Source organism: Aspergillus lucknowensis (assembly GCF_044049455.1).
Source record: "Aspergillus lucknowensis strain CBS 449.75 chromosome Unknown BJX67scaffold_6, whole genome shotgun sequence".
NCBI classification, from domain to species: Eukaryota; Fungi; Ascomycota; class Eurotiomycetes; order Eurotiales; family Aspergillaceae; genus Aspergillus; species Aspergillus lucknowensis.
This window is the reverse complement of record NW_027263550.1, coordinates 524,564-546,674: the sequence shown is the minus strand read 5'-3', so window position 1 is coordinate 546,674 and position 22,111 is coordinate 524,564. Positions and strand designations below refer to the sequence as shown.

Below are 22,111 nucleotides of genomic sequence, written 5' to 3'. Positions count from 1 at the left end.
TCGGTATCCTCGGGTCGTGAGCTCCGTTTTTTCCCTTCATTTGCTTCCTTCCTTCCCTTTCCTCCGTGTTTAATATACCCTGTCTTTCGCTCGTTCTGCGCGCTCCTTCTTTTCGACATACATACTTTCTATGTTTGGCTAGACAGATTCCGATTCTTTTCGCCATGGTCAATCGTGTGCTTGCGGCCTGCGGTGCGCTGCTGCTGCCACTCGGAGCCCTCGCCGACGACTGGCCGTTCATGACCTTCGAAACCGCGCCATTCCTCCCACCTCAAATCTCAGTAACCAAGAGCGGGGCCACAGATCCGGGATACATCTTCGTCGGCCCAAGGGGGAATCAGGAACGTGGTACCGCTGCCCTCATCTATGACGAAGACGCCAACCTCGTCTATCGGGGCCCGCAAGAAGTGACGGCGAACTTCAAGGTGCAGAGACTCTTCAACGAGGATGTCATCACTTTCTGGGCCGGGGACATGATGACATTGGGCTTCGGGTATGGTACTGTTCACATTCTAGACAACACCTACCGCGAGATATATACGGTCAAGCTTCAGGAGGACTTTCTTTCCCCGGACGGCCAGCCTAGGGACTCGTTCATCGACCTTCATGAGAGCCACGTGACGAATCGCAACACTCTGTTAGTAACGGCGTATAACGTGACTCAGCGCGATCTAACTTCTGTCGGTGGCCGTCCAGATGATTATATGCTGGATGGCATGTTCTACGAGATTGATATTGCGACCAATGAGATTGTGTACTTCTGGAGCGCTCTCGATCATATCGACGATATTCCTTTCGAAGAGTCGAAACAGAAATGGGCGGAAGACGTCGGCTCTCAGGAGAAACCGTGGGACACATATCATATCAATTCAGTGGAACTTATGGATGACGGGTACATTATTTCACTCCGTCATTATTGGTCTGGCTTCTTCGTCCACAACAATGGTTCTATCCTCTGGCAGTTGAGCGTGTGTTTCCCTATTTGAGTCACACAGTCCGTTTGTTGCTAATGTTCTTCTTGTAGGGGGAGAAGGGTGCCGGCGATTTCGAGATCGACGATAGTGCGGAATTTTCCTGGCAGCATGATATTCGCATCTATAACGAGACTGAAGAGGGTTTCGTAATGAATCTGTTCAACAACGCCAACACGCCTACCAATGAGGTCGCAGCGACCACCGGGCTGAGCTTTGATGTTGATAAGACTCACCGCACAATCAAAACGCTCCGTGTCCTCAATGACACAGACGATGTCATTCACAGCGTCAGCCAGGGAAGCTATCAGCTCCTTAGCGAAGAGACGTCGCACGTCGTTCTAGGTTACGGCTCCATCGCCCGAGTGAAAGAATTTGACGCCAACAACAATGAGGTCCTCACCGTGCAATTCGGTGAGGACAACGCCGTCGCATCTTACCGTGGCTTCAAATGCCAGTGGAAGGCAACCCCTTTCTGGAACCCTACCTTGGTCGCCCAGCGGACGGGTCCAGAATCCGTACAGATCTATATGAGCTGGAATGGGGCTACAGAGTACGACAATTGGGCCGTATACTCGTCACAGTATTCCGACGGGTCCGACCCTAAGTTCGAAGCCCGTGTCCAACGAACCGGCTTCGAAGCTGCGATCGAACTGACTGGGCTCACCAGCGGATATCTCCAAGTAACAGCACAGAAGGGTGACAATCCGTTAGGAACATCAGAAGTCGTCTCACTCGAGAGCTAAATGAGGAAGGAAACAAGTCGCTGGCCGCGCTTTCCCTCCGCCTCTGCAATGTCGTACGGGGCAACGGTGATTTGTGGAACAAAGGACCCGTCCGAACCGTCGGTTCGTGAGCTGTGCATTCAAGCTCTCTTTCCTCTTTTTTTTTCCAGCTAAATGTATATATTTTGGATACAAATGAGAAGAGTAGATTATTGCTCCGACTCTGTGCACAGCAACACTGACATCATCTGATCTTCGATACGGCTATTTAGCCGACGCGTCGGAGACTTGTTCACCCAAGACAGGCGTTCCTCATCGACTGGAGCGATGTCGCCATCACGAGCAATCTCACCTCCAGTCAACGTCCCCGCCCCTTTGGAAGATTGATCTGAAGCAGAGCTGAGCTTTCATGGTCCAGATCGCCGGGTCGGCAGTCGCTAGCTTATCCGCTTGGAGTTAGTCGCACTCAATGCTCAACCATGTCATGATTTTTACCTCATCTGTCGAGATCGTGGTACTTTGAGGAGCTTGGCTCAAATGCAACAGAAATGACTCGCATTCAGCTCTTGATTCCAGACCTCCATCTGTTGTACCTTGTCAGACGTGGTGATGTTGAGGTGCACTGCACTGCACAATCCCGACCAACGCCGGTAGATAACCGATAGCAGTTCATGCAACTCCCGCCCTGTCCTACGCACGAACAAAATCTCGATCGGCTTGGTCGTTGCTTGATAAGGCTCTCAACCGGCTAAGTGGTTTACTTGTATGACTCTCCTCTGTTTTAACCAACCTTATTACCTACCTAGGACCGTTCCAGGTCCAGAGTGGTAAATTGCACTTCCTCGGCCAATATATGGCCAACTGGCTGGTATCTCTCGAATTCCGCAGTGCGCCGACTTGTCTGCTTGAGCCGGTGGATATGTATGCTCCCTCCCACCCGGGAGGTGCTGTGTAGGAGTCGGGATCGGGTGTAAGTGGAACGTGTAAGGGGGTTGGTTCACCTTGCACTGGCAAGAGGGTCGAAGACGATGTGAGAGATGGATATAAAGAAGGGGGTTACGCTCTTAGAAGCAGAGTATACTAGGGGACAGAGCAAGCAACGCGACTCAGAACGATCAAGAGTCTACAGCTACTCAATTCACGAAATATCTTCTTCACAAGAAAAGGCAGGATCGCTTCGATCGACATGCATTTCAATCTCGCCGGTTTCCTTTTTATCTCCGCAGCGCTCGCGGCTCCGTTCGCTATCGGGGCACACCATCCGGCCAAAACAGTGAACATGAAACCGACGATGGCCCTCAACGAGACCACCCTTGGCCATGCCGTCGTCTCCAACCACTGCCAGCTGCCCCTCTACCTCTGGTCCGTTGGAGAGAATATCAGCCCACAGAATGTTGTTCAGCCCGGCCAGAACTACTCTGAGGTCTTCAGACATGACCCGAAAACCGGTGGCGTGGCGATCAAGATCACCACCGTGATGGATGGACTGTACACCAGCGCCCCGCAGACTGTATTTGCGTATAACCTCGTTGACAACGTTGTCTGGTATGATTTGTCGGATGTTTTTGGCGATCCCTTCATGGGCGAATTCGTCAGCCTTTTGCCGTCGGAGCCCGCGATCCGCTGGAAGGAGGGCGTTCCGCCAAGCGGAAGTCAGGTTCGGATATCGGAGGCGATGGTGGACTTGGTGTTGACTGCTTGTTAAATGAGAGTGCTCGCAACGCCGACGTGATGGTGGAGGTTGACTTAGCTGCGGGGATTCGGGAGATGAGTGTTGAGGTTTGAGAGTTGGAAGTGAGAGAAGTGGAATGCTAGTAATACCTGCTTGGTAGCAACGAATGGTATCTCGATTGCCCGAAACCCTGCTCAGTCCAAATGCACAAGCATAAACGGGGGTCACGAAATTCAGCGGCGATCCACCATATTGGAGTCGCTATGGTACATAGAATAGACGGTCCCAGCGAATGAACCACCCTCTCGCCTTCCACATGGCAATACCAATGTATTTCTTCAGAAACTTCAGCGTCGGCCTTCCATAGACTATCACGTAACACATCTGCTGTGATTTGCTCCATGCTGTTAGCGCCCAGCGGGTACACCTTTCATTCTGGGCAAATACATAAGATTCATTCTTTGGCCCGTAAACACCGCCAAAACCCTTGTACTGAAGTGGTGCGGCATGCTTACAGTGACTAACACTGTCTAAGCGCATATTGGAAAGACTCAATGCACTTCGTTACACGCATTCCGGCAGGAATTAAAGAAGCAAAGGCCCTCACCCTCGAGTAGATACCCATTCTCGAGAATCTAAGTACGCATGTCGAGGTCTAAGGTTGAAACCGAATCTGCTTCAATTCGGCCTCCGTGAATGCATATTTCGGTGGGGGTGGTATTACCTCGTGCAGGCTTCAAAGGCGAAATCGCTGTTATTCTCCCGACGCCATGAAGAGTACCAAGTCTTTGGAGCTCACTGATCAGGTCAATCGACCCAAACCACTCCTCGGCGTAGATAGCCGCGAATACTCCATTCAGGCGGTCGAACGCCACGATGTACCCAGTCTGTTCCATTTTAGGGGAGATATCTAGATCATCACCAGAGGGCGGCATTCGCTCCACAAGAAGACAGCCGAGTTGGATCAAGTGTAGACTGCGTTCCCGGAAGAAAGGGTTTTCTCTCGGAGCAAGTCTTATCAGCCCAAGATCTCGACTTGGTCCATTCTCGTAGCCGTCAAGATTCGTAAGAGAATGTTTTTCGCTTAACGGAATTGGCGAGCGCTGAGGTGCCCAAAACAATCTCGCATCGGAGGCATCCCAATTTGGGATATACACCGGAATCAAACTCCCTTCATGATCGTCAAGTAGGTCACATATCACAGTAAGTTCACGTTCAGACCTGGAACATCCGAGCGCCTCTATTTCTGCGACCAACCGTTCACTGCTCCCGTAACCCGGGCTGTCTCCGTCTATGGTGAGGATGGGCTGCTCGCTCGCAACGCAGAGAGGGTCAGAAACCCCGGTGTGCAATTCTTTATCAGCCTGCCATGTAATTCCGAGTCTGGCTTCGATGCGTCTGAGCTGCTCTCCAAGGATTATTGGATGCTGATCCTCTTTAACAAGGCAAAGTAGGCTTTCACGGAGGCTGTCATGTTTAAGAATATTGTTCAACCGTACGAATCCCGAGATACCGGGTAGATCACCCCCCGCACGTTTTGATAATTCCGTGAGAGCCGCGAGGGCAGCAGATGAGTCGCCAGCATCAGCCAGCGCCAAAGCGTATTCGTATGCGGGACCAAACTGGGTTACGGTCGATTCGGAAGAAATGTTTTGTAGTAGTTTGTCCCATAGCTCGCGGTGAACTGTTTGGCTTTGAGCTTCGACGAGTAACGTCAGATAACGGCCAATTCCACGTTCCAGGCTCCGGGAAAGTATATTGTTTAGGCTTGGGCGACTGGAGTCGAGCTCTCCGTGGATCAGCTGGCGCATTTGGCTCGTGTCGCGCTTTGGGTTCTGGAAGCAGATGGCCCGAAAAGAGGACAGAAGTTCAGACACCAAACGCCGCCTCCACACGGAGCTCAATTTTTTTTTTGTGATGTTCAGGTAGCCCCGTATATAATGCTCCAGTGGCGGTTCCGAGAAGGCAAGACATGCATAGCGAATCCCCAAAAGGTAGAGGTCACGAGAAGCCGAGCCATTAAAGCGCTTCAACCTAAGCTCGAGCATGTGTATGAAAGAAAGAATCTCTCCATAGGAGTTTGATCGCTCGCATCGCCGCAATGCATCACCTACAAGGGAATACTCATGAGAGAGCAGACTGCAGCTCTCTCTATCGACTACCCACCGCTCCAAGATACTCCATAGATCTTCGACTTTCTGTGCAGTCTGTATGAGGGCTTCCATGTCATCGGGAGCCCCCTTCGGGGCCCGAGAGATCCATGATGGTGTAGGTGAGCTCAGAGGCCATTCCTCTATGAAGACATCCCTAAGCTGCTGCTCCAGTTCCGCGCCGGGATGGCCTCCATGAGCGGGTTTTAAAGACTTAAGTAAAGCAAATCTGAGCAGTTTAGACTGCCCAGGGCCTGCCTTCCTGTGGCCCACGGCGCTATAGCTGCGTGATAAGTGCGGCTGCAAGACCTGACATAATTCAGAGACCGCTCTTCGGGGCAGCCGGCCAGATCGGGGGCACAGAGGCCCGGCCATTGAGAAGAAAAACCCAAAGCCCTCAGATAGGAGGTCGCACAAGGAAAATTGAGAGAGAGTGATTTGTTGTCATCTTCCTCCTGAGCTGCAGCAGCAGCGACGGATAAAACCAAACATGCGATGGCGGTGAGTTCGGCGGTCAGGTACAGTCACCGAAGTCCGTTCCATCATCCTGAAAACTGACCGACGAGCTGTGGTGGTTAAATCTTTCTTTACCCATCAATCTTGACTTCCCACGACCATGTCTTCTAGGCGGAAAGCATCTTTGAAATCATCTTTAGTCTCTGAGCAGGCAGAGGAGAAGACAACAATGTCAGCCCAGGGAAGCTCCCCCGAAGTGGTCCAACGAGACAGTGAGGAAGATAGCACAGCTGCAAGAGCTCGCCAAAGACAAGAGCGGTTCAAGGCTCTCAAAGCACGCGCAGTGAGTGTTCTTACACACAAATCCCATCACATCCTCAGTCACTAACCCCCAGACAGAAATCTGCGGCGGAACGTAATCTGAAGGAAACGGCAGCCGAAACTCAGCGACTCGCGACCGATCCGTCGCTTCTTTCATCATTATCGCGCAAACATGCCTTCGCCTCGCATAACCTGCTAAAAGCTGATACAGAGGCAGCCGGAGAGGATTTCGAGCGTAAACGCGCATGGGACTGGACCGTTGATGAGTCCGAAAAATGGGACAGGCGGATGGAAAAGAAGCAGCGCCATCGAGACGACGTCGCTTTTCAAGACTATACCCAAGACGCCAGAAAAGTATACAAACGGCAGATGCGCGAGCTGCAACCTGACCTTGAGGGATATGATAAGGAGAAAATGGCGGCGATTGAGAAAGCCGCGGCTAATGGCGATCTCGAGATTGTCGAAACCAACGAAGGAGAAATGATCGCGGTCGACAAGAACGGCACCTTTTATTCTACAGCAGACACGGTTGGATTTACCGAGAGCAAGCCCGATCGCGCGGCAGTTGACAAGCTTGTCGCGGATCTGAGGAAAGCCGAGGAAGTCCGACTTAAGAAGCGAAGAGACCGCCGCGGGGGCGACGATGATGCCGATGTTACATATATCAACGAGAAAAACAAGCAGTTCAACCAGAAATTGGCTCGCTTCTACAACAAGGTTTGTACCCTGACCCACCGAAACTCTTCCATTGGTATCTGCACAGCGAATCTGATTATATTACAGTACACTACGGAGATCCGTGATAGTTTCGAGCGCGGCACTATGATATGATATCATACATTTGTTATACAGTGCGGGGCGCAGGTTGTCGCTGCGACCCAGGCTTTCCAAGTTGGCTTTCGGAAGCGACCAAGTTGGTACCATATTACCACAATAGCAGACCATCGCACCGGGTCGCTTCAAAGCCATTGGGTGCACATTTTCAAAGCATGCTCTTTCTCCATGCTTTGGTGGCTAATGATTCAATTTTTCTTGGCCCGACTGCCCCGTTGATTGACAGATCATCCAATGCTTCGACCACGGCCTCCCCTACAATGTCCACCTTGAACGGCCTGTCGACCATCGCTCCAAGAAAACCCAGCCGCCCGCCGATGAGGGCGTTGAATTGGGAGCCAACAAAGCCACCGAGGGCTATGGGCAGTGTCAATGTCCTACTTGAGTCATACATGAAGGGAGGCCGTACGAAGACACTTCGCAGATTCGGGAGTTGGGAGGATATCGTTGTTTCCGCCTCTCGCTTGGTTGTTATATACCTACTCGGGAGAATTGGGGCGCCTGAGGAAGCCGAGATGTATATGAACGTTTCAACGTGTTCGTTTGAGGCCTCTTGTGCTAAGGCGATGGCTGTCCATTATCAAGCAAATCATTAGCCCCCTCCCCCCAACACGACTAATACAACGTACCTGAGTCCCTGTTCATCAGCTCATACGTAAACTGCCCATCCTTTTCCTGTGCTTTCAGTTCCTCCCCTTCTTTCCTCTGAAGCAGATCTTGACTTCCTAGTTTAGACGAGCTGAAAGCCCTTTGTAAGCCCGAGACGATCGATTGGCGCCCTTGAACCACTCCCTTATAATCGGCTTCGAGGAGAATGCCCATGCTATGTACTACGGCTGTCGCATCCTTTAAGAAGGGCTTATACGTTTCCGGCTTAAGAATATCTGCTCTAGCCCATTCCACCGACTTCGCCCATCCTGGACGCTGGGAGGAGCTTGTGACGACATCCCATCGTGGTTCTCCGGATCGACTATTGCAAGAGTGAATTAGATTGACGTCAATTCCTCAACCAAGAATAAGCGAACGTACCTAATGGATGTGACGGACCAGCCCCTTGCTACAGCTGATTTGCAAATTCTTGATCCTGCAGAACAAGCATTGAGTTGGAGTGCAGGAGCTCGCGGAGCAAGGATCATTACCTAAGAATCCGCTTCCACCAGCAACAACAACCTTTTTCGAGGCCATTTCACGATAGATAGCCAAGTAATTCCAGGGCTATAATTGACCATGTATTCAGGGAGTCGTGGTGACTGTTGTCATACTGAACAAAGGTACTCTTGTTTCGCAAACGAGAGCTGTGGCGAAAGAAGCTGTTGCTTATCGGGGCCGCTATCTCCCGGTCATGTCACGTGCGTAGGTCCCCTGCGAGGGTGAAGGAGAAGAGAGCAAGTTCAACTCTCATCTTCAGAACATTCCGTCTTCCACCCTTCAAAAGTCTTTAATTTGCGGCTTCCAGAGGTCCCCCTACATTGTTTTACTGGCTCTCCAACCGTTAAGCCGACAGTATGCCCTCCGCGACAGGGACCAAACGCGTTAGGGTGAGTATCCAACTTCGTACTTGCAAGGAAACTCGACATTGACTGGGATTGCCAGGGTGTCTCAATCTTCAGACCTTTCGGTAGGGCCACTCTTAATTCAAAACTTTTCATCCGCCCACTAACCTTCTCTCTACAAGTTTTCGGCAGCGAAGCGCAACCATTCGACCCAGCCAAGAAACCACCGCATGTGCCCGCGGACCATACCCACCAATGGCGCGTGTTCGTCAAGGGTGTTAACGACGAAGACATCTCATACTGGTTGAAGAAAGTCCAATTCAAGCTTCACGAGACATACGCACAGAACGTGCGCACAGTCGAGCAGGCACCATTCGAAGTAACGGAGACCGGGTGGGGTGAATTTGAGATCCAGATCAAACTATACTTTGTACCAGAGTCCACAGAGAAGCCGCAAACCCTCTGGCACAGTTTGAAATTGCATCCATATGGTCCTGATGCAGAGGGGAAGAAGGAGCGGCGAGAGGTAGTCATCAGCCAGAATTATGAAGAGGTCGTGTTTAATGAGCCTGTGGAGCAATTCTACGAATACCTTACGGGGGGCTCGGGGACGGCACAACATAAAGGGAAGGGCGGGAAGAGTGCCAAACAAGCACTGCAACGAGGCGGGAGGACGGCGGAGATTCCATACAGCGAGACGGCGGAGAACCCCTATAGCAGGACGGGCGAAAACAAGGAGCTGGACCGGTTAGCCGAGGCGAACAAGACAGTTGAGCAGATGATCAAAGATGAGAAACAGCGACTTATTGAGCGTGAGAAGCGGCTGGCCGAACTGCGACAAAGCGAGGGCGTTCCTGCGCAAACAAAGAAGAAATAAGGGCCATTCCTACCATTAAGGATCCTGCTAATGAAACTGGGTTGTACTCCATATAGTTCGGCTTGCAACACCCAGAATAGCCATTAGAAATCTTCTTATTGGGAGGTAGCCTCTATTGATGCTACAGCATATTCGCCCACTTCCCGAACTGAAAGAAGTCAGGCATCCGACCATTCTCAGCGGTCCAAATTTACTAGGCACTCCCTCGCGGGCGATGTGAAACCAAGTTTAACTATATGACATCTAGGTGCCGTCTGAACTCACCCGTGCTACCTCTGCTAGAGCGAGGCGAACGAGTGACACCTGGAGCCCGCCTCTCCGTCCCGGCTGTCCACGTTTCAATGGGGGATTTTAAATTCTCTTTGCCCACTATGCTGACGGGTTATGGTCGATCTTCTAATACAGAACACTTCTTCTGTTGACTAGAAAGTCTCCAGATAGCCAGTCTTGCTTCATGTCTATTTTTGATGAATCTGACGGTCCTGGTTTTTAGATATCGTGCTTGTTCTCGCTCAATTCTACAAGATTAAGTTTATCTCTATCGCAGTGCGAAGCTAGTAATTCATGCCGGTCATCAAAAGCTGTTTAAGCAGCATACCGTTCAGTCTGCGTAATTAGCTGCAGACTTTGTGGTATCCCGAGTTTGTTTCAGGAAGGGTATTAGGTCCGTCCCTCCTGTCCCACTGAGCCCACGCCGAACATTTCCATCTGAGTTCTTCATCTGGGAACAAGTAGTTGTCGCCAAATTTAGCCGAGGAGGTGTCTGCTCTGGAGGAGGAAGTTTCGCGGCCATAATAATGTAACGCGTCACGATTTGGATGTGTTTGTCGCGGAAGGTACCCAGGCACATGACAGCAGCGTTGTATGCGTCTCGAACAGGGGAGTCAAGCTTGGAGGCCATCACGAATGGACGGACATTGGAGCATTGAGAGAGCATCTCCAGGAAGCGGCGATGCGGGCCGGGCATATAATTCCGCATGTCCTGCATTCGGGCGGTTAGTTAAGTGACGCCAAATCAACTATACGACTGATGGACAGGCGTACCTGTATGTATCCGACTTTTCCCACTGGCGGCTGGGATTTTGGAGGTTCGGCCTTTGGATTCCCCGTGGTAGAATGTTCCACGCCCAAAAATATATCGAAGGCCTGGATAAGCGAGCTCTGAGCGTTGCTGCCGCCGCTATACTGGTGCCATTCGCCCTTCTCTTCCCCGAGATCATAGAACAAGCCAGTTTGCAGTCCGGCGGCAGCCATATTCTTGCTACCCGCGAGATAAGGGCGGAGTTGATGGAAGAACACAGCGGGGCGGCAATGCTCGTACATGCGTTCAAGTATTCGGCTGAGCTCCTGAATTCCTTCGCTGATTTCGGTGAGAGATGCCGCTACCCGTTTGGTATCTCCAACAGTCACAGCCTGGATCGTGTCAAGCATTAACTGGATCAACTGTGCTCCCCTTGCCTCGATTGCAACTGATATCATGAGGAACCATTCTTCATCCTTGGTTCCAGTGAACGATAATGTAACGGACAAGTCGTCAGGGCAGGTGAGATCTGAAGTGGGTGATGCAGTTGCGAAATTCCAGAGGTTGAGAGCGGCATAGGTGGCACAGGGTGGCAGTTCTAGGTGGCTCGATATTTCCAAGAACGGTATAGAGATAGCAGGGGGTAAAACCTGGGGCAATTCAGTCAGTGGGCAACAGGACAAAGAAGATACAGAGAATTCGAAACATACATCCATGGGCTGTTCGCCTCCCCAGACATAGGCATGCGTCAGGTAAGCGAGTACGACGTAGGCCCTCCGCCATTCTTGCTCTGTCTGTAGTCTTGAAGTGTCCAGGACAGGAAGGCATTCTACAGCCTGTCGCAGAGTACGGGCATGAATATGTGCAGTCAAATCCTGGGCAATGACTTCCCAAGGAGCGTAGTATGGGTCTTGTAAGGACAGCAGAGGAATATCCGGAAGGAACCCATTTCGAAGAGAAACGTCGTACTTATCAAGCAAGAGATCCGGCGAGTTCAACATTGTAACCAAAATGAGGAGGTGAAAGGGTATGAAAACCAGGACGTCTGTGAGGGCTTCGGAAACCGGTGGGCCATATGCTATCCTGCTTAAATAGATCAAAAGCGCCGGTACCATTGCGCAACAGCAATGACGGAAAGTGCCGGACCCGGGCGACATTCATTTAGATATTATCAGAGTTTCTGAGTATCCAGTGAGCATCGTCAACAATGCCAGGCTGGGATAAAGACCCTGGACACCTGGGCAAGCACCAGTTGTTTCATTGTGTCACCCCGTCCTCAATTCCAACCCCAACCAGTACACTATCAGTAACATAACGAACAATGTCACCCAGAGAGAACAGCTTTGTTCAAGGGACATGGTTCGATTCAAAGCGTGAGTTGTTGTGAGGTGTGGAGGGCTGGTGGGAACGGAAGCTATCCGGGTCAGGGTGAGGGCCGCTGACAGTGGGGCCGGAACAGCATCCGGGCTCCCACCCTCCAATCGAGGTATGGAGTCTTTTCCAAGGTTGCTAATCCGGATTCTAATCGATCCTGCGCCTTCCCCCCGCTGCCAGGTGGTATAAAGGTGATGACCTGAGGAGCGCGTTCTTGCCTTGCCTATCATGTCCTTCATGTCTGTGTTCATATGCCTTTCTTCCCCCAGCAAAAACCCCTTCCTCCCATCACCATGTCCAGCCACACCGACGGAGTGAAGCCCGCGTTCCCAGAGAATGCGACGTCTAAAGAGTACGCGGCATCTCTGGATGCCGCGGACCCTTTGGCTTCATTCCGTGAAAAATTCATCATTCCCTCAAAAGCCAACATTGCGTCCAAAAAGCTCGCAAAGCCCAGTACGTGCTGTGAGACAACACGCTGTAAGATCATCGTCTGACAAGCCATACTCCAGATCTCTCACAAGAACCATGTATCTACTTCTGCGGTAACTCTCTTGGTATTCAACCCAAAGCCACTTCAAAGTATCTTGAAGCACAGCTCGACACTTGGTCGTCAATAGGGGTGAACGGCCATTTCACCGACATCGAAGATTCTCCGCTCAAGCAATGGCAATTGCTGGCTGAGCAAGCAGCGGGTTCAATGTGTAAGATCGTCGGAGCAAAGCCAGAGGAGGTGACAGCGATGGGAACGCTCACAGCAAATCTTCATTTGCTCCTCGCAAGCTTCTATAAGCCAACTGCCACGAAGCACAAGATCTTGCTCGATTGGAAGGCATTTCCCAGCGATCATGTACGCCGTACCATATCCCAGTTCACCACAGTGCCTAAGCTGCAGACGCACGAAGAACGAAGCTGATAGAATACTTAGTACGCAATCGAGTCTCATATTGCTTGGCACGATCTGGATCCGAAGAAGTCCATGGTGCTTATTGGTCCAGATGAGGGTGAATACAGAATCTCGACGGAGAAGATCCTGTCCTACATTGACCAGCATGCCAATGAAGCAGCTCTACTTCTTCTCCCTGGTATTCAATACTACACTGGACAACTCTTTGACATCAAGACGATTACAGAGTACGCCCGCGCAAAAGGCTTTGTGGTTGGTTGGGATCTGGCCCATGCTTACGCCAATGTCGAGCTGAACCTCCATGAATGGAACGTAGACTTTGCCGCATGGTGCACTTATAAGTATGGGAATGCTGGACCCGGGGCAATGGGTGGTCTTTTCGTCCACGAAAATCATGGAATTGTTGACTATAGCGAAGGGGAGGATGCTCCCCGATTTCGACACAGACTGACGGGATGGTACGGTGGCGACAGGTCCGTTAGGTTCAAGATGGACAACAGTAAGTACAACGTCTTCATAGGCCTGTTCAGTTCCCGGATCAAGTGCTAATGTTGGGTGCTGGCAGGGTTCAAACCAATCCCAGGAGCGGGAGGCTTCCAACTTTCAAACCCTTCGGCGATTGATCTTGCGTGCCTCTGCGCGTCTCTCTCCGTCTTCGACGAAACATCAATGGCTGAACTGCGAAAGAAATCTGTCCAGTTGACTGCATATCTCGAGCACCTTCTGTTGGGAGGCACAACAGATGAAACACGTCCATTCAAGATCATTACCCCATCCAGCCCCGAAGAACGAGGGGCACAGCTTAGCCTTTTGCTCAATCCTGGTTTGCTGCATAAGGTCGCTTATAGACTGCAGGAAGCTGCCATTGTTTGTGACAAGAGAGAGCCCGGTGTTGTACGTATAGCTCCTACTCCTCTATATAACACCTACACGGAGGTGTGGTTGTTTGTGGAACAGTTTTGGGCCGCATTGAAAGAATGATATGTGCTCGTCGTTTCTGGGAGTTTCGCGTCCTGTATTCGGTAATCATAGAGAGCCATATTATTAATGATGTATGGTGATACTAAACTTACACATTTGAGGTCCCTTCGCACGAATATTGGATTAATGGAGTAAATGAGCAGACTGTCCACGGGTTCCATATTGGTGGTTGTTAGGACGCCCAATGGAACCGAAAGCGCGCTGCTTTCCCTCAAATCAACTATCTAGCACAGCAGAAGCAATAAGCTCCGCAGCAAGACAAGGTCTGATACTCCTTCATCCCAGCAATTCGTGAATATGATTATCGACACCATGTACTAGATCGGTCCTTTCGAGCACCAGATTTTATTGCCTAGGTTTCCATGCAGATGAATATAGAAGCTGAGGAAAGGATTCACACATTGGGTCTCTAGCTTATATACAACGCCGAATTCTTTCACTCAATCAACCTTTCAGAGAATAGAGGTACATCGCCAATCGGCTCCGACGAACACAGTTTAAATGATGTAGATATTCAGATGCGTGTCCGGCTCAGTCTAGCCCTTGCCGAACCAGGTCTTGTGGCCCTATACATTCAAAGTCAGCGTGTCGACAACAAGCCTAAGATACCGATCCAGTGTAGAAGACCCATTTCGGTCATCTCTTTGGGCATAGGTTACTAACAAGAACCATGCGGCACATGGCGTAGGTAGTAGCTAGGACAGAGTTAGCTCTATGACCCAAAAACCGTACTGCTATCTCTATCAACACTCACCGATGCCGAGACCGTAGACTGAAATGAGGTAAGGGTACAAGAGGTAGGGGCTACGAGAGGTCTGAATAAAAATGAATCGCGTTAGACCATCATTCTAGTATTATCACAAGAACGAAGACTGGTTTGTGGGTGTACCTACCTGCCACCACTGGCGCTTTCCGTCGTGTTGTTGGAAGAGACGCTGGTAATAGGGGACACGGTTCTCACGGAACACGAATCTATGAAGGGAAGAAAAAAGGAGTCAGCGGTGTCTGAGCACCAATTGGGTCACATATCGAGACGGAAGTTTCGTCCGATCGAGGGAAGGTGCCGACGGCTTCGGCAGTCAATTGGCAACGAGTTCGGACGTAGCTCAAGAAGAAGCGATGGTGAAGGACATACCCGGCCATGCGAGGAGCTGTACGGAACATTTTGGCGGAACACGAGTGCGACGAAGGAAGTTGTAAGAGAGTTGAATAGCAATGACGGACGAGAATCGAACGCTCAGTTGATGTCGAAAGTGTGGACCCGAAGGCAGGTCGAATTCCACGTGACTTTCCTCGATGTTCCGCCTGAGAATGTCACGTGATGGAATAGCACGCTAGTCCTATTACGGAAAGATAGCTTTTCTGGCAATCTCATTATTCCGCGAGTTGATTCGAAGCCGTCCCAGGTTCGCGCTCGAAAGAAGTGAGCGTATAATTTTTTTCCCTTTACTCTCTGCACCCATGAGAACCGATGCGATTGAAATCAAGACGCAGGATGGTTAGGACTCTTTCGAATCCTCCTCATTCTGCTTTCGAAACCCATGCGACCGGCTCTTCTCCGACTGCTGAAGAGGCCATCAGCACTCTCAGTTATTGACACCCTGATATCAACACCATCCGGGATTGAACACTTGAGAGCCGGGATTTCCCGCAGGTGTACACGCTGCGCGTCGTCCAGTCCCGCACAGCGAGGATCTCGACCCCTCGAAGCATCGGAGCTCAAAAATGATGCACACACTAAGACACTTACAAAACCTTCGAACTTCCGGGTACACGACATTCGATCACCGTTGACAAAACCTCCGAGTGATAAAGGCCTCGGATCATCACGATATAGTGTCCGTTCAACATGGAAACAACTGGCGCTGCAGCCGGAAATATTAGATTACGAATCAGATGTCGGGCATCATCAGGACATTGGGACGCGCTTAGTAGATGATCCTACGCATCGGGCCGATTTCTCGCTTTGGCTAGAGCTTCTTCGCTACCGGCAGCGGCGGTATGGGGACAATGGGACTTTAGACATCTGGGAGGGAATAACAACACGAACCGGCAGCCTACAACTCCCGGTCAATGGAGAATACGCCGATGTCTTATGGCAGAGCTTTGTTGATCTAGGCCTCGAAAGGGAGGCAATCCTCAATGAAGTGGCTGATTACGCTCTAGAACTGTGGAACGAGACAGGTAATCGATGGCCGAAGTTCTATCAAAGCATCGTGGGCAGGTTTATCGAGCGCGGCATGAGACAACAAGCTGTGAAGTGGCACAAGCGACTCCACCATCCGCATCTATCCCATCCAAACGACATCATTCACTGTTTCAATTCGGCCGTCCGCGATAACGCTAACTCAGTAAAAGGAGTTCATGGTTTTGGAACGGTCGAAAAACGGCCTCTTGCTTCGCGATTATCCACCTTTCGAGCGGTATGCAAACATACGGACGGCCATGAGATATACAGCAAGGCCCTTTCTACTTTGATAGAAAAGGGCGAGCTAACAGAGGCCCTTCGGATGCACGAATTCTTACTCAGACGAGGCGACCATCCAAGGTCCCATGAGCAGCTCGAACCGTTACTCGAACACGCAAAAGATTTCGGTTCTCCCACCGCTTTCGCAGAACTCCAAGATATTTATAACGATTTACGATCTCTGCATACAAAGACGGAAACATTTGTCTCCGATATACCAAGGAAGGAGACGCAGACACTGAAACGAAACGAGGGTGATTGGATTGAGGAAAAGCCGTTTAAAGATGAATTTGGTGCTCGAGTCTTTGCCACCACGGCTCTGAGTTTTGATATGATTCTATCCGGTCTGAAGATGTTCAGCGTCCAGGCTATTGGGCCACAGTCGTTACGAGAGATGGCCACAAGAGCTCGGGGAAGTCAAGATCTGCTAGAGAAGATCGAACGACTAGAGAACGAGGGTATATCCATTGGTGGTACCGTCTTCGCCCGACTTTTGCGCCGACTGGCCACGGAGAACCGCGAGATCCTGCTTTACGACCTTCTTCACAGTGACCAGCATCCTGACATGCTTCAGGATTCGGAGACTCAGGAGAAATTGCTGGTGTCTTATTACATGGTCCGTGACTGGCGGCAATATAACCTATGTCTAGCCGCCCTCAAGGAGCTACACGGCGAAGGACGAGAGTTGGTCAATATCCATGTCCGGAAACACCTCGCAGCTGGAGAGTGGACGTTTGCCTCCAAGGTAATCGATGACATGCTCATCCAAGGCTTGAGCCTAACTCGTGGGACTATCGATTTTATGGCCAACCGCATTCTTACTCCCCGCAGAGTAGGGGTTGGGCCTGCTCGGCATCCGGATCTCCACCTTCCCCAGGAACTAGCTTTTACTTTTCGGTTCTTACAACGCATTGCCCATGCGAATGCGTATATTCCCCCCAAAGTCTGGGTCGAACTCATCAAACGACTGGGAATGACAGACTGTTGGGATGAGTTGCGCTCTTGTTGTCTCTGGCTGGCCCGCCATTACTCCTCTTCTGGGACCTGGTCAACCGCTTTATCCTCCGATAATACACACCCGTCAACTGCCCGCGTAGTTCAAGCTCACGGCGAACAAATGCTGGAGAGGATATTCAGCAAGCAAATGCTAGATGCAATTGTTGCCTGGGGATTCATCGTACAGCCTCCCACTCGGGTGAAGTCCTGCTACGTGACCGGGGGGGATGGCGAACCACTGGCACCATTTGTCCGTGGTTTAATGCTCCTCCGGGAGCTACAACAGACTGGTATCCCAGTGCGGTCGGGGCAAGTTCGCAAGGTCTGCGAGCAGCGTCTAGTCATGCTCTACGGTCCTCCCGTGGTCTCCAGTCGACCGAGAAACAGGGTCCTACGGCGAGAGAACCCGCACACATGCGAGCGGGTTATCGCAGATATCAACCGCGCTTGGGGAGAGCTGCCACTGTTCGACAGCCAGAGCAAAAGCCGTCTCAACCGGAGGATCAGTCCTCATAGCCACTGGAAAACGGCGCCTCTTGCGCGCTCCGTTCGGGACGCAGAAGACGTACAGTAGATTAATTATAATACTCGATAGTCAGGAGCGAAAGATATCCAAGACCTTAACATCCCGCCTGGCCCTCTGCCCAAATGTGTGTTGTGGTCTTGCCAAGAACGCACGGGAAGCCACGCAGCAGCAGGCCCAGGAAAACGAAGTCTGAACCCACAACAATCCACAGAACTTGGTTGGGCTCAGCCACGACAGGCTGGCGCGTCCCTCACGTCAGCTCCAACCTTGAAGAGCCGATCTGCTCCAAGAATAGCCCAGGATTCCAGAGCGTTGGCGACCTCTGTCTCTGTGGACCGCTCGACCTCTCTCCGAACACATGAGGCGCCAGCCCAAAGTGCCAGATTTAACGGGCACACCAATCATGACCAGTCAGGCCCCACCAATATTTGCATCCAGATCGACAACCGTCTCAGCCTCTTCCTGAATAAATAATGAAATGCTGCCTGGATTCTTCGACTTGACTTTTCCCAGTTTTTTCTCCCTTCGAAAGAATCGCCAGTGAACTGACTGGAAATTATCAAGCGTCATTCCTTCCGATGTGATATTTGACTCTCCTCTCCTCTCGCATCCCAATCAATCAGAAGCTGGCCTTTTATTAGTTGTTCTTTATCGCCGGCCAAACTTTGCAGCTCTCCTGATCCTGCCCCTCAACACACGTTCCCGTTCATTATCACAAGATGCTGGGAACCAGACTCCTTGCTCTTCTTCCCCTCGCAGCGGCCACATCCATCACGCCGCGCAACTCAACAGCATGCAATAACTCCCCAGATCTCTGCTCGAAATCCTACGGCGAAATTACCCATCTTGGAGCGCACGACAGCCCCTTTCTGCGAGACGAGTCGACTGGCTTTTCGCTATCGGGGAACCAGTGAGTTAGGCACATTATGCCCCCTAATATGGCGCATTCCGGAACCTCATTTGCTGAATTGAGTCGTGTTTCTCTAGATACTATAATACTACAGTTCAACTCGACGCCGGCGTCCGTTTAGTGTCAGCCCAGGTACACAAGAGTAATTCACAGTGGCATCTGTGCCATTCGACCTGTGACCTTATGGACGCCGGGAGACTGCGCACATGGTTGACGGAGATAAAGACTTGGTTAGATTCCAATGCCAATGACGGTATGACGCGTCAATCCTTGCATGGTAACGATGTATTGGAACGCCCTTACTGAGTCTTTTTTTAGTGGTAACGGTTCTGTTGGTGAATTCTGACGGGGCTACGGCGTCTGATCTTCATAACGAGTTCCAAGCCGCGGACATCATCGACTATGCGTATACCCCGATCACGACCTCCGCGCCGACTTCATGGCCGGCACTCCAAGAGTTGATCGATAACGGAACCCGGTTAATGGTTTTTGTGGCATCGTTGGATTCCGGCAGCAACGCGGTCGCCCCGTATCTCATGAACGAATTCACTTATATTTTCGAGAACCCTTACGATGTGAGCTCACCATCGAACTACTCCTGCGAGGCCGACCGTCCATCCAGTGTCCGTGGTAATAGCGCATCAGCTATTTCATCCAACATGCTCCCACTGCAGAACCACTTCCTCTACCAAACCGTTCTCTTAGACTACCAGGCCCCTAACGAGAGCTACGTTGGAACAACCAATGCCCCATCAGGAGGCGAAGGAAATCTGGGTGATGCCGTCTCAACCTGCCAAACTACTTGGGGTCGTCAGCCGGCCTTCATCCTGGTGGACTTCTTCGACAAAGGGCCGGCGATCAAGACTGTGGACAGCCTCAACGGGGTCACGAATGCCGTCGGCCGTGCGAATGTGAGTGCCATTGAGGAGGACCAGGAGAGTGTGGCTTCGACCTACTCGAACGTGTTCAAGGGGCTAGTTGACCTCGTCCGCAGCGCCCAGGCAGGGGCGAACCCTAGCATGGGCGAGTGGGTCTGGGCCGGCGGAGACTGGGGAGAGATCCTCGGCGGAGGTATCCCTCTCTGAACACAAGTTCTTTTGGCCGACTTTTCTTGGATTTTTTCTTCAGATATGGTTGTTTTTGGTTTCTCCTCTGGCTGTTACGACCCCAGCCTTATACTGATTGGATAGACAGACGAAGCGATCTCTTTACATATTGCATGGGTACGGAGTTGCTGAATATGTTATAGGTTAGTAGGATAGAAAAAGCTTCATGTGCCTATAAGCGACGGACTTTTCGTGTAGTTAGCCAGTACAAAATAGACATGGTTGATCCAAAACAGAGCCAGAGCGTCTTCTAGTCTGTTGCGTGGTTTTCGCGATTCAATAACCTTATCACGACCACCACCCATGACGTAAGGCACCAAGTAACCGAGCGGTTGATACTCCGGCTACTGTGCCAGCAACTCTCGGACCTTGTTCACCTTATCCTCGAATGACTGCACCTTGTCGGTTCTGCACAGAGATATTTCAATTAGCCCGCCTTACCGCCGAAAACCCAGAAATCACACGCCATCCTATGATGAGGCCCAAGCCTCCATGGAGGAACCGAAAGGATTCAGAAGCGGGCAGGTCACGCAAAGCAGGGAGGGGAAGGGAAGGGCACAACGGACCTGGAGCCGACCCGGATATCAGTCTGGATCCTCACGATCCCCTGTTGATGCAGTATCGTGTGCGCCTGACCAATGACCTGATGCACTTTGTCCCAGGGGCCTTCTGTTTGATTTAAGCGGCAGCCCAATAAGGAAGGGCGGCGACATGTCAGCCATGGTATGATCACTCTCCCCAACAAAACAGAATCAAGCCAAAATTAGGACGAACGGGAAGGAAGAGGACGGGATAGAGCACATATGGAAGGGGGTTGGGTGGTGACACAGCGTTCTTAACAAGCATGATCATCAACGAAACTGAGGGGTAAATTTCTGGGGCGAGGGCAAGGGAGCCTTGAGTTGGCACAGTGAGGTACATTCTGCGCAGGAATAGATTCTAGAAATTGACGTAAAAGGACGCACCAAGAGTAGTTCCGGCTGAGTGCAGAATGTACTTCAGCCCGGATTTCTCGATGAGACGCTGGACATCTGCGATCTGGGCGGATACAGAGGGAGATGATGTGCCAATCTATGCGCGGAGGTTTGTTAGCTGGGATTGCATGAGAGATAGGGGATGCACATGGTCTTGTGAAGAAATAGTGGGGAAATGCAGTGGGAAGTTGCTGGGACACGACATGGGTGCCTCAGAGCAAACGGAGCAACCGCGGGGATTGGAGTAAGGGGGCCCATGCATGTGCAAGAGGTGGTCAAGGGGAGGCAAGGGAGAGGCAAAGAATGAAGAAGAGAGGGACGAGGAACGGGACGAACGGGGATCAGACAAAAGTCCGCGGTGCAATGGGCAGGCGTCGGGATTGCCGTTGAGGGCGTGTCAGCGGAGGCCATTTCTGGAGAGAGAGAGGTGCGTTGGCTGTCAGTTGAACAGCTCTGCAGAGGGTCCACTGATATCTGTGTTGTGCCACGGGTATTCTTGCTTTTTTCTTCGTGGCTTTCGTCTGTTTCGAAGAATGACGCTATCACCAGCGAGAGACGGGGAGATTGGACCAGAGAATTGGTTCAAGTCAGGTCCCAAGAAGAGGCTGCCCCTCCTAGCGCCGCGGGGTACCCAACCGGAGCTCATTTCAGGGTCACGACGACGAGAGTCACAACTCTCAGGCTCCAGCTGAACGACGGGGTCGGAGGACGGACAGAGCGCGTCCAGAGTTGGAGGACAGGGCGCAAGGCACATCGTAAAGAGCTGCATCAATGCGTCAGATTGACATCCAGACGGGGACAGAGCGCTGCTGCAAGTGTCCTGATTCGAACCCAGGTGCCTTCTTCCACTGCAGTTCCCCTGCCTTGCCTGCTGCGTACTAGGAGATAGACTAAGAATCGCTTGAGCCTTGAGTCAATCGACGGTGCGATCCTCAGCAGTGACTGCCTTGGATAGGCCGACACTGCTGCGACTTATCGCTGTTGACGCTCACGAGAACACAAAGCGGGGAGAGGGGGGGGCGCAGGAGTCGATGGAGAAGGATTCATTCATAATTGACGTCTCATCATCATCACCAGTCCTGATCTGATCTATGCGAGCGAGCGTTCGACCTTGGCATTTCCACTGTCTCGGGGCCTGCCGTTCTTTTTTTTTTTCCCTTTCCTTGTATTTGGGCGAGAAGTGGAAGTTTCCAAAGGTTGAACAAACTCTGGCTCTCTCCCACTTTTTTTTATTTCCCTTCTTCTCTCCTCCTCTTATCTTCTCTTCTCCTTCTCCCTCAACAACAAACTATTTGACTCCCTCTTGTTCTCCCACAGAGTCAGCTCGGCCACGAGATTCCTTCTGGAAGC

At 51.3% G+C, this 22,111-nt stretch overlaps 12 protein-coding genes across 12 annotated transcripts; 7 read left to right on the top strand and 5 right to left on the bottom strand.

The window, feature by feature from the left end:
• Window positions 1–9: 9 nt before the first annotated feature.
• Window positions 10–2,300, top strand: BJX67DRAFT_283241 (arylsulfotransferase family protein). Its single transcript, XM_071026695.1, has 2 exons — window positions 10–968; window positions 1,025–2,300. The coding sequence occupies exons 1-2, from the start codon at window positions 165–167 to the stop codon at window positions 1,715–1,717; spliced, it is 1,497 nt and encodes a 498-aa protein (XP_070889407.1). The 5' UTR covers window positions 10–164; the 3' UTR covers window positions 1,718–2,300.
• A 582-nt stretch (window positions 2,301–2,882) lies between these two features.
• On the top strand, window positions 2,883–3,401 carry BJX67DRAFT_378393 (Bys1 family protein; the record flags this gene model as incomplete). Its single annotated transcript, XM_071032335.1, has 1 exon — window positions 2,883–3,401. One exon carries the CDS (start codon window positions 2,883–2,885, stop codon window positions 3,399–3,401), a length of 519 nt encoding a protein of 172 aa, XP_070889406.1.
• Window positions 3,402–3,635: 234 nt separating this feature from the next.
• Window positions 3,636–5,952, bottom strand: BJX67DRAFT_283232 (uncharacterized protein). Its single transcript, XM_071026694.1, has one exon. It carries the CDS (start codon window positions 5,891–5,893, stop codon window positions 4,004–4,006), a length of 1,890 nt encoding a protein of 629 aa, XP_070889405.1. The 5' UTR covers window positions 5,894–5,952; the 3' UTR covers window positions 3,636–4,003.
• Window positions 5,953–6,203: 251 nt separating this feature from the next.
• BJX67DRAFT_370331 (pre-mRNA-splicing factor SYF2) lies at window positions 6,204–7,126 on the top strand (the record flags this gene model as incomplete). The annotated part of the gene is made up of 3 exons (XM_071030906.1): window positions 6,204–6,317; window positions 6,374–7,012; window positions 7,079–7,126. The coding sequence occupies 3 exons, from the start codon at window positions 6,204–6,206 to the stop codon at window positions 7,124–7,126; spliced, it is 801 nt and encodes a 266-aa protein (XP_070889404.1).
• Window positions 7,127–7,201: 75 nt separating this feature from the next.
• On the bottom strand, window positions 7,202–8,402 carry horA (ubiquinone biosynthesis protein COQ11). The gene is made up of 4 exons (XM_071026693.1): window positions 8,269–8,402; window positions 8,159–8,213; window positions 7,759–8,099; window positions 7,202–7,699 (listed from the first exon to the last, which is right to left on the bottom strand). Exons 1-4 carry the CDS (start codon window positions 8,312–8,314, stop codon window positions 7,278–7,280), a joined length of 864 nt encoding a protein of 287 aa, XP_070889403.1. The 5' UTR covers window positions 8,315–8,402; the 3' UTR covers window positions 7,202–7,277.
• Window positions 8,403–8,537: 135 nt separating this feature from the next.
• yaf9 (YEATS domain-containing protein YAF9) lies at window positions 8,538–9,979 on the top strand. The gene is made up of 3 exons (XM_071028363.1): window positions 8,538–8,667; window positions 8,723–8,747; window positions 8,805–9,979. Exons 1-3 carry the CDS (start codon window positions 8,635–8,637, stop codon window positions 9,497–9,499), a joined length of 753 nt encoding a protein of 250 aa, XP_070889402.1. The 5' UTR covers window positions 8,538–8,634; the 3' UTR covers window positions 9,500–9,979.
• A 121-nt stretch (window positions 9,980–10,100) lies between these two features.
• On the bottom strand, window positions 10,101–11,521 carry BJX67DRAFT_370329 (indoleamine 2,3-dioxygenase; the record flags this gene model as incomplete). Its single annotated transcript, XM_071030904.1, has 3 exons — window positions 10,101–10,481; window positions 10,544–11,170; window positions 11,231–11,521. The coding sequence occupies 3 exons, from the start codon at window positions 11,519–11,521 to the stop codon at window positions 10,101–10,103; spliced, it is 1,299 nt and encodes a 432-aa protein (XP_070889401.1).
• A 532-nt stretch (window positions 11,522–12,053) lies between these two features.
• Window positions 12,054–14,158, top strand: BJX67DRAFT_345553 (kynureninase). Its single transcript, XM_071028362.1, has 4 exons — window positions 12,054–12,350; window positions 12,407–12,744; window positions 12,823–13,300; window positions 13,367–14,158. The coding sequence occupies exons 1-4, from the start codon at window positions 12,146–12,148 to the stop codon at window positions 13,780–13,782; spliced, it is 1,437 nt and encodes a 478-aa protein (XP_070889400.1). The 5' UTR covers window positions 12,054–12,145; the 3' UTR covers window positions 13,783–14,158.
• BJX67DRAFT_345547 (cytochrome c oxidase subunit 7) lies at window positions 14,159–15,008 on the bottom strand. Its single transcript, XM_071028361.1, has 5 exons — window positions 14,918–15,008; window positions 14,676–14,754; window positions 14,537–14,597; window positions 14,446–14,477; window positions 14,159–14,348 (listed from the first exon to the last, which is right to left on the bottom strand). The coding sequence occupies exons 1-5, from the start codon at window positions 14,944–14,946 to the stop codon at window positions 14,319–14,321; spliced, it is 231 nt and encodes a 76-aa protein (XP_070889399.1). The 5' UTR covers window positions 14,947–15,008; the 3' UTR covers window positions 14,159–14,318.
• A 182-nt stretch (window positions 15,009–15,190) lies between these two features.
• BJX67DRAFT_282792 (uncharacterized protein) lies at window positions 15,191–18,155 on the top strand. Its single transcript, XM_071026688.1, has one exon. The coding sequence runs from the start codon at window positions 15,324–15,326 to the stop codon at window positions 17,817–17,819; it is 2,496 nt and encodes an 831-aa protein (XP_070889398.1). The 5' UTR covers window positions 15,191–15,323; the 3' UTR covers window positions 17,820–18,155.
• Window positions 18,156–20,001, top strand: BJX67DRAFT_282859 (uncharacterized protein). The gene is made up of 4 exons (XM_071026689.1): window positions 18,156–18,681; window positions 18,759–18,934; window positions 19,000–19,814; window positions 19,876–20,001. Exons 1-3 carry the CDS (start codon window positions 18,491–18,493, stop codon window positions 19,764–19,766), a joined length of 1,134 nt encoding a protein of 377 aa, XP_070889397.1. The 5' UTR covers window positions 18,156–18,490; the 3' UTR covers window positions 19,767–19,814; window positions 19,876–20,001.
• Window positions 19,930–21,524, bottom strand: BJX67DRAFT_345536 (thiamine-binding protein). Its single transcript, XM_071028360.1, has 4 exons — window positions 21,098–21,524; window positions 20,753–20,858; window positions 20,354–20,456; window positions 19,930–20,195 (listed from the first exon to the last, which is right to left on the bottom strand). Exons 1-4 carry the CDS (start codon window positions 21,170–21,172, stop codon window positions 20,132–20,134), a joined length of 348 nt encoding a protein of 115 aa, XP_070889396.1. The 5' UTR covers window positions 21,173–21,524; the 3' UTR covers window positions 19,930–20,131.
• Window positions 21,525–22,111: the final 587 nt, after the last annotated feature.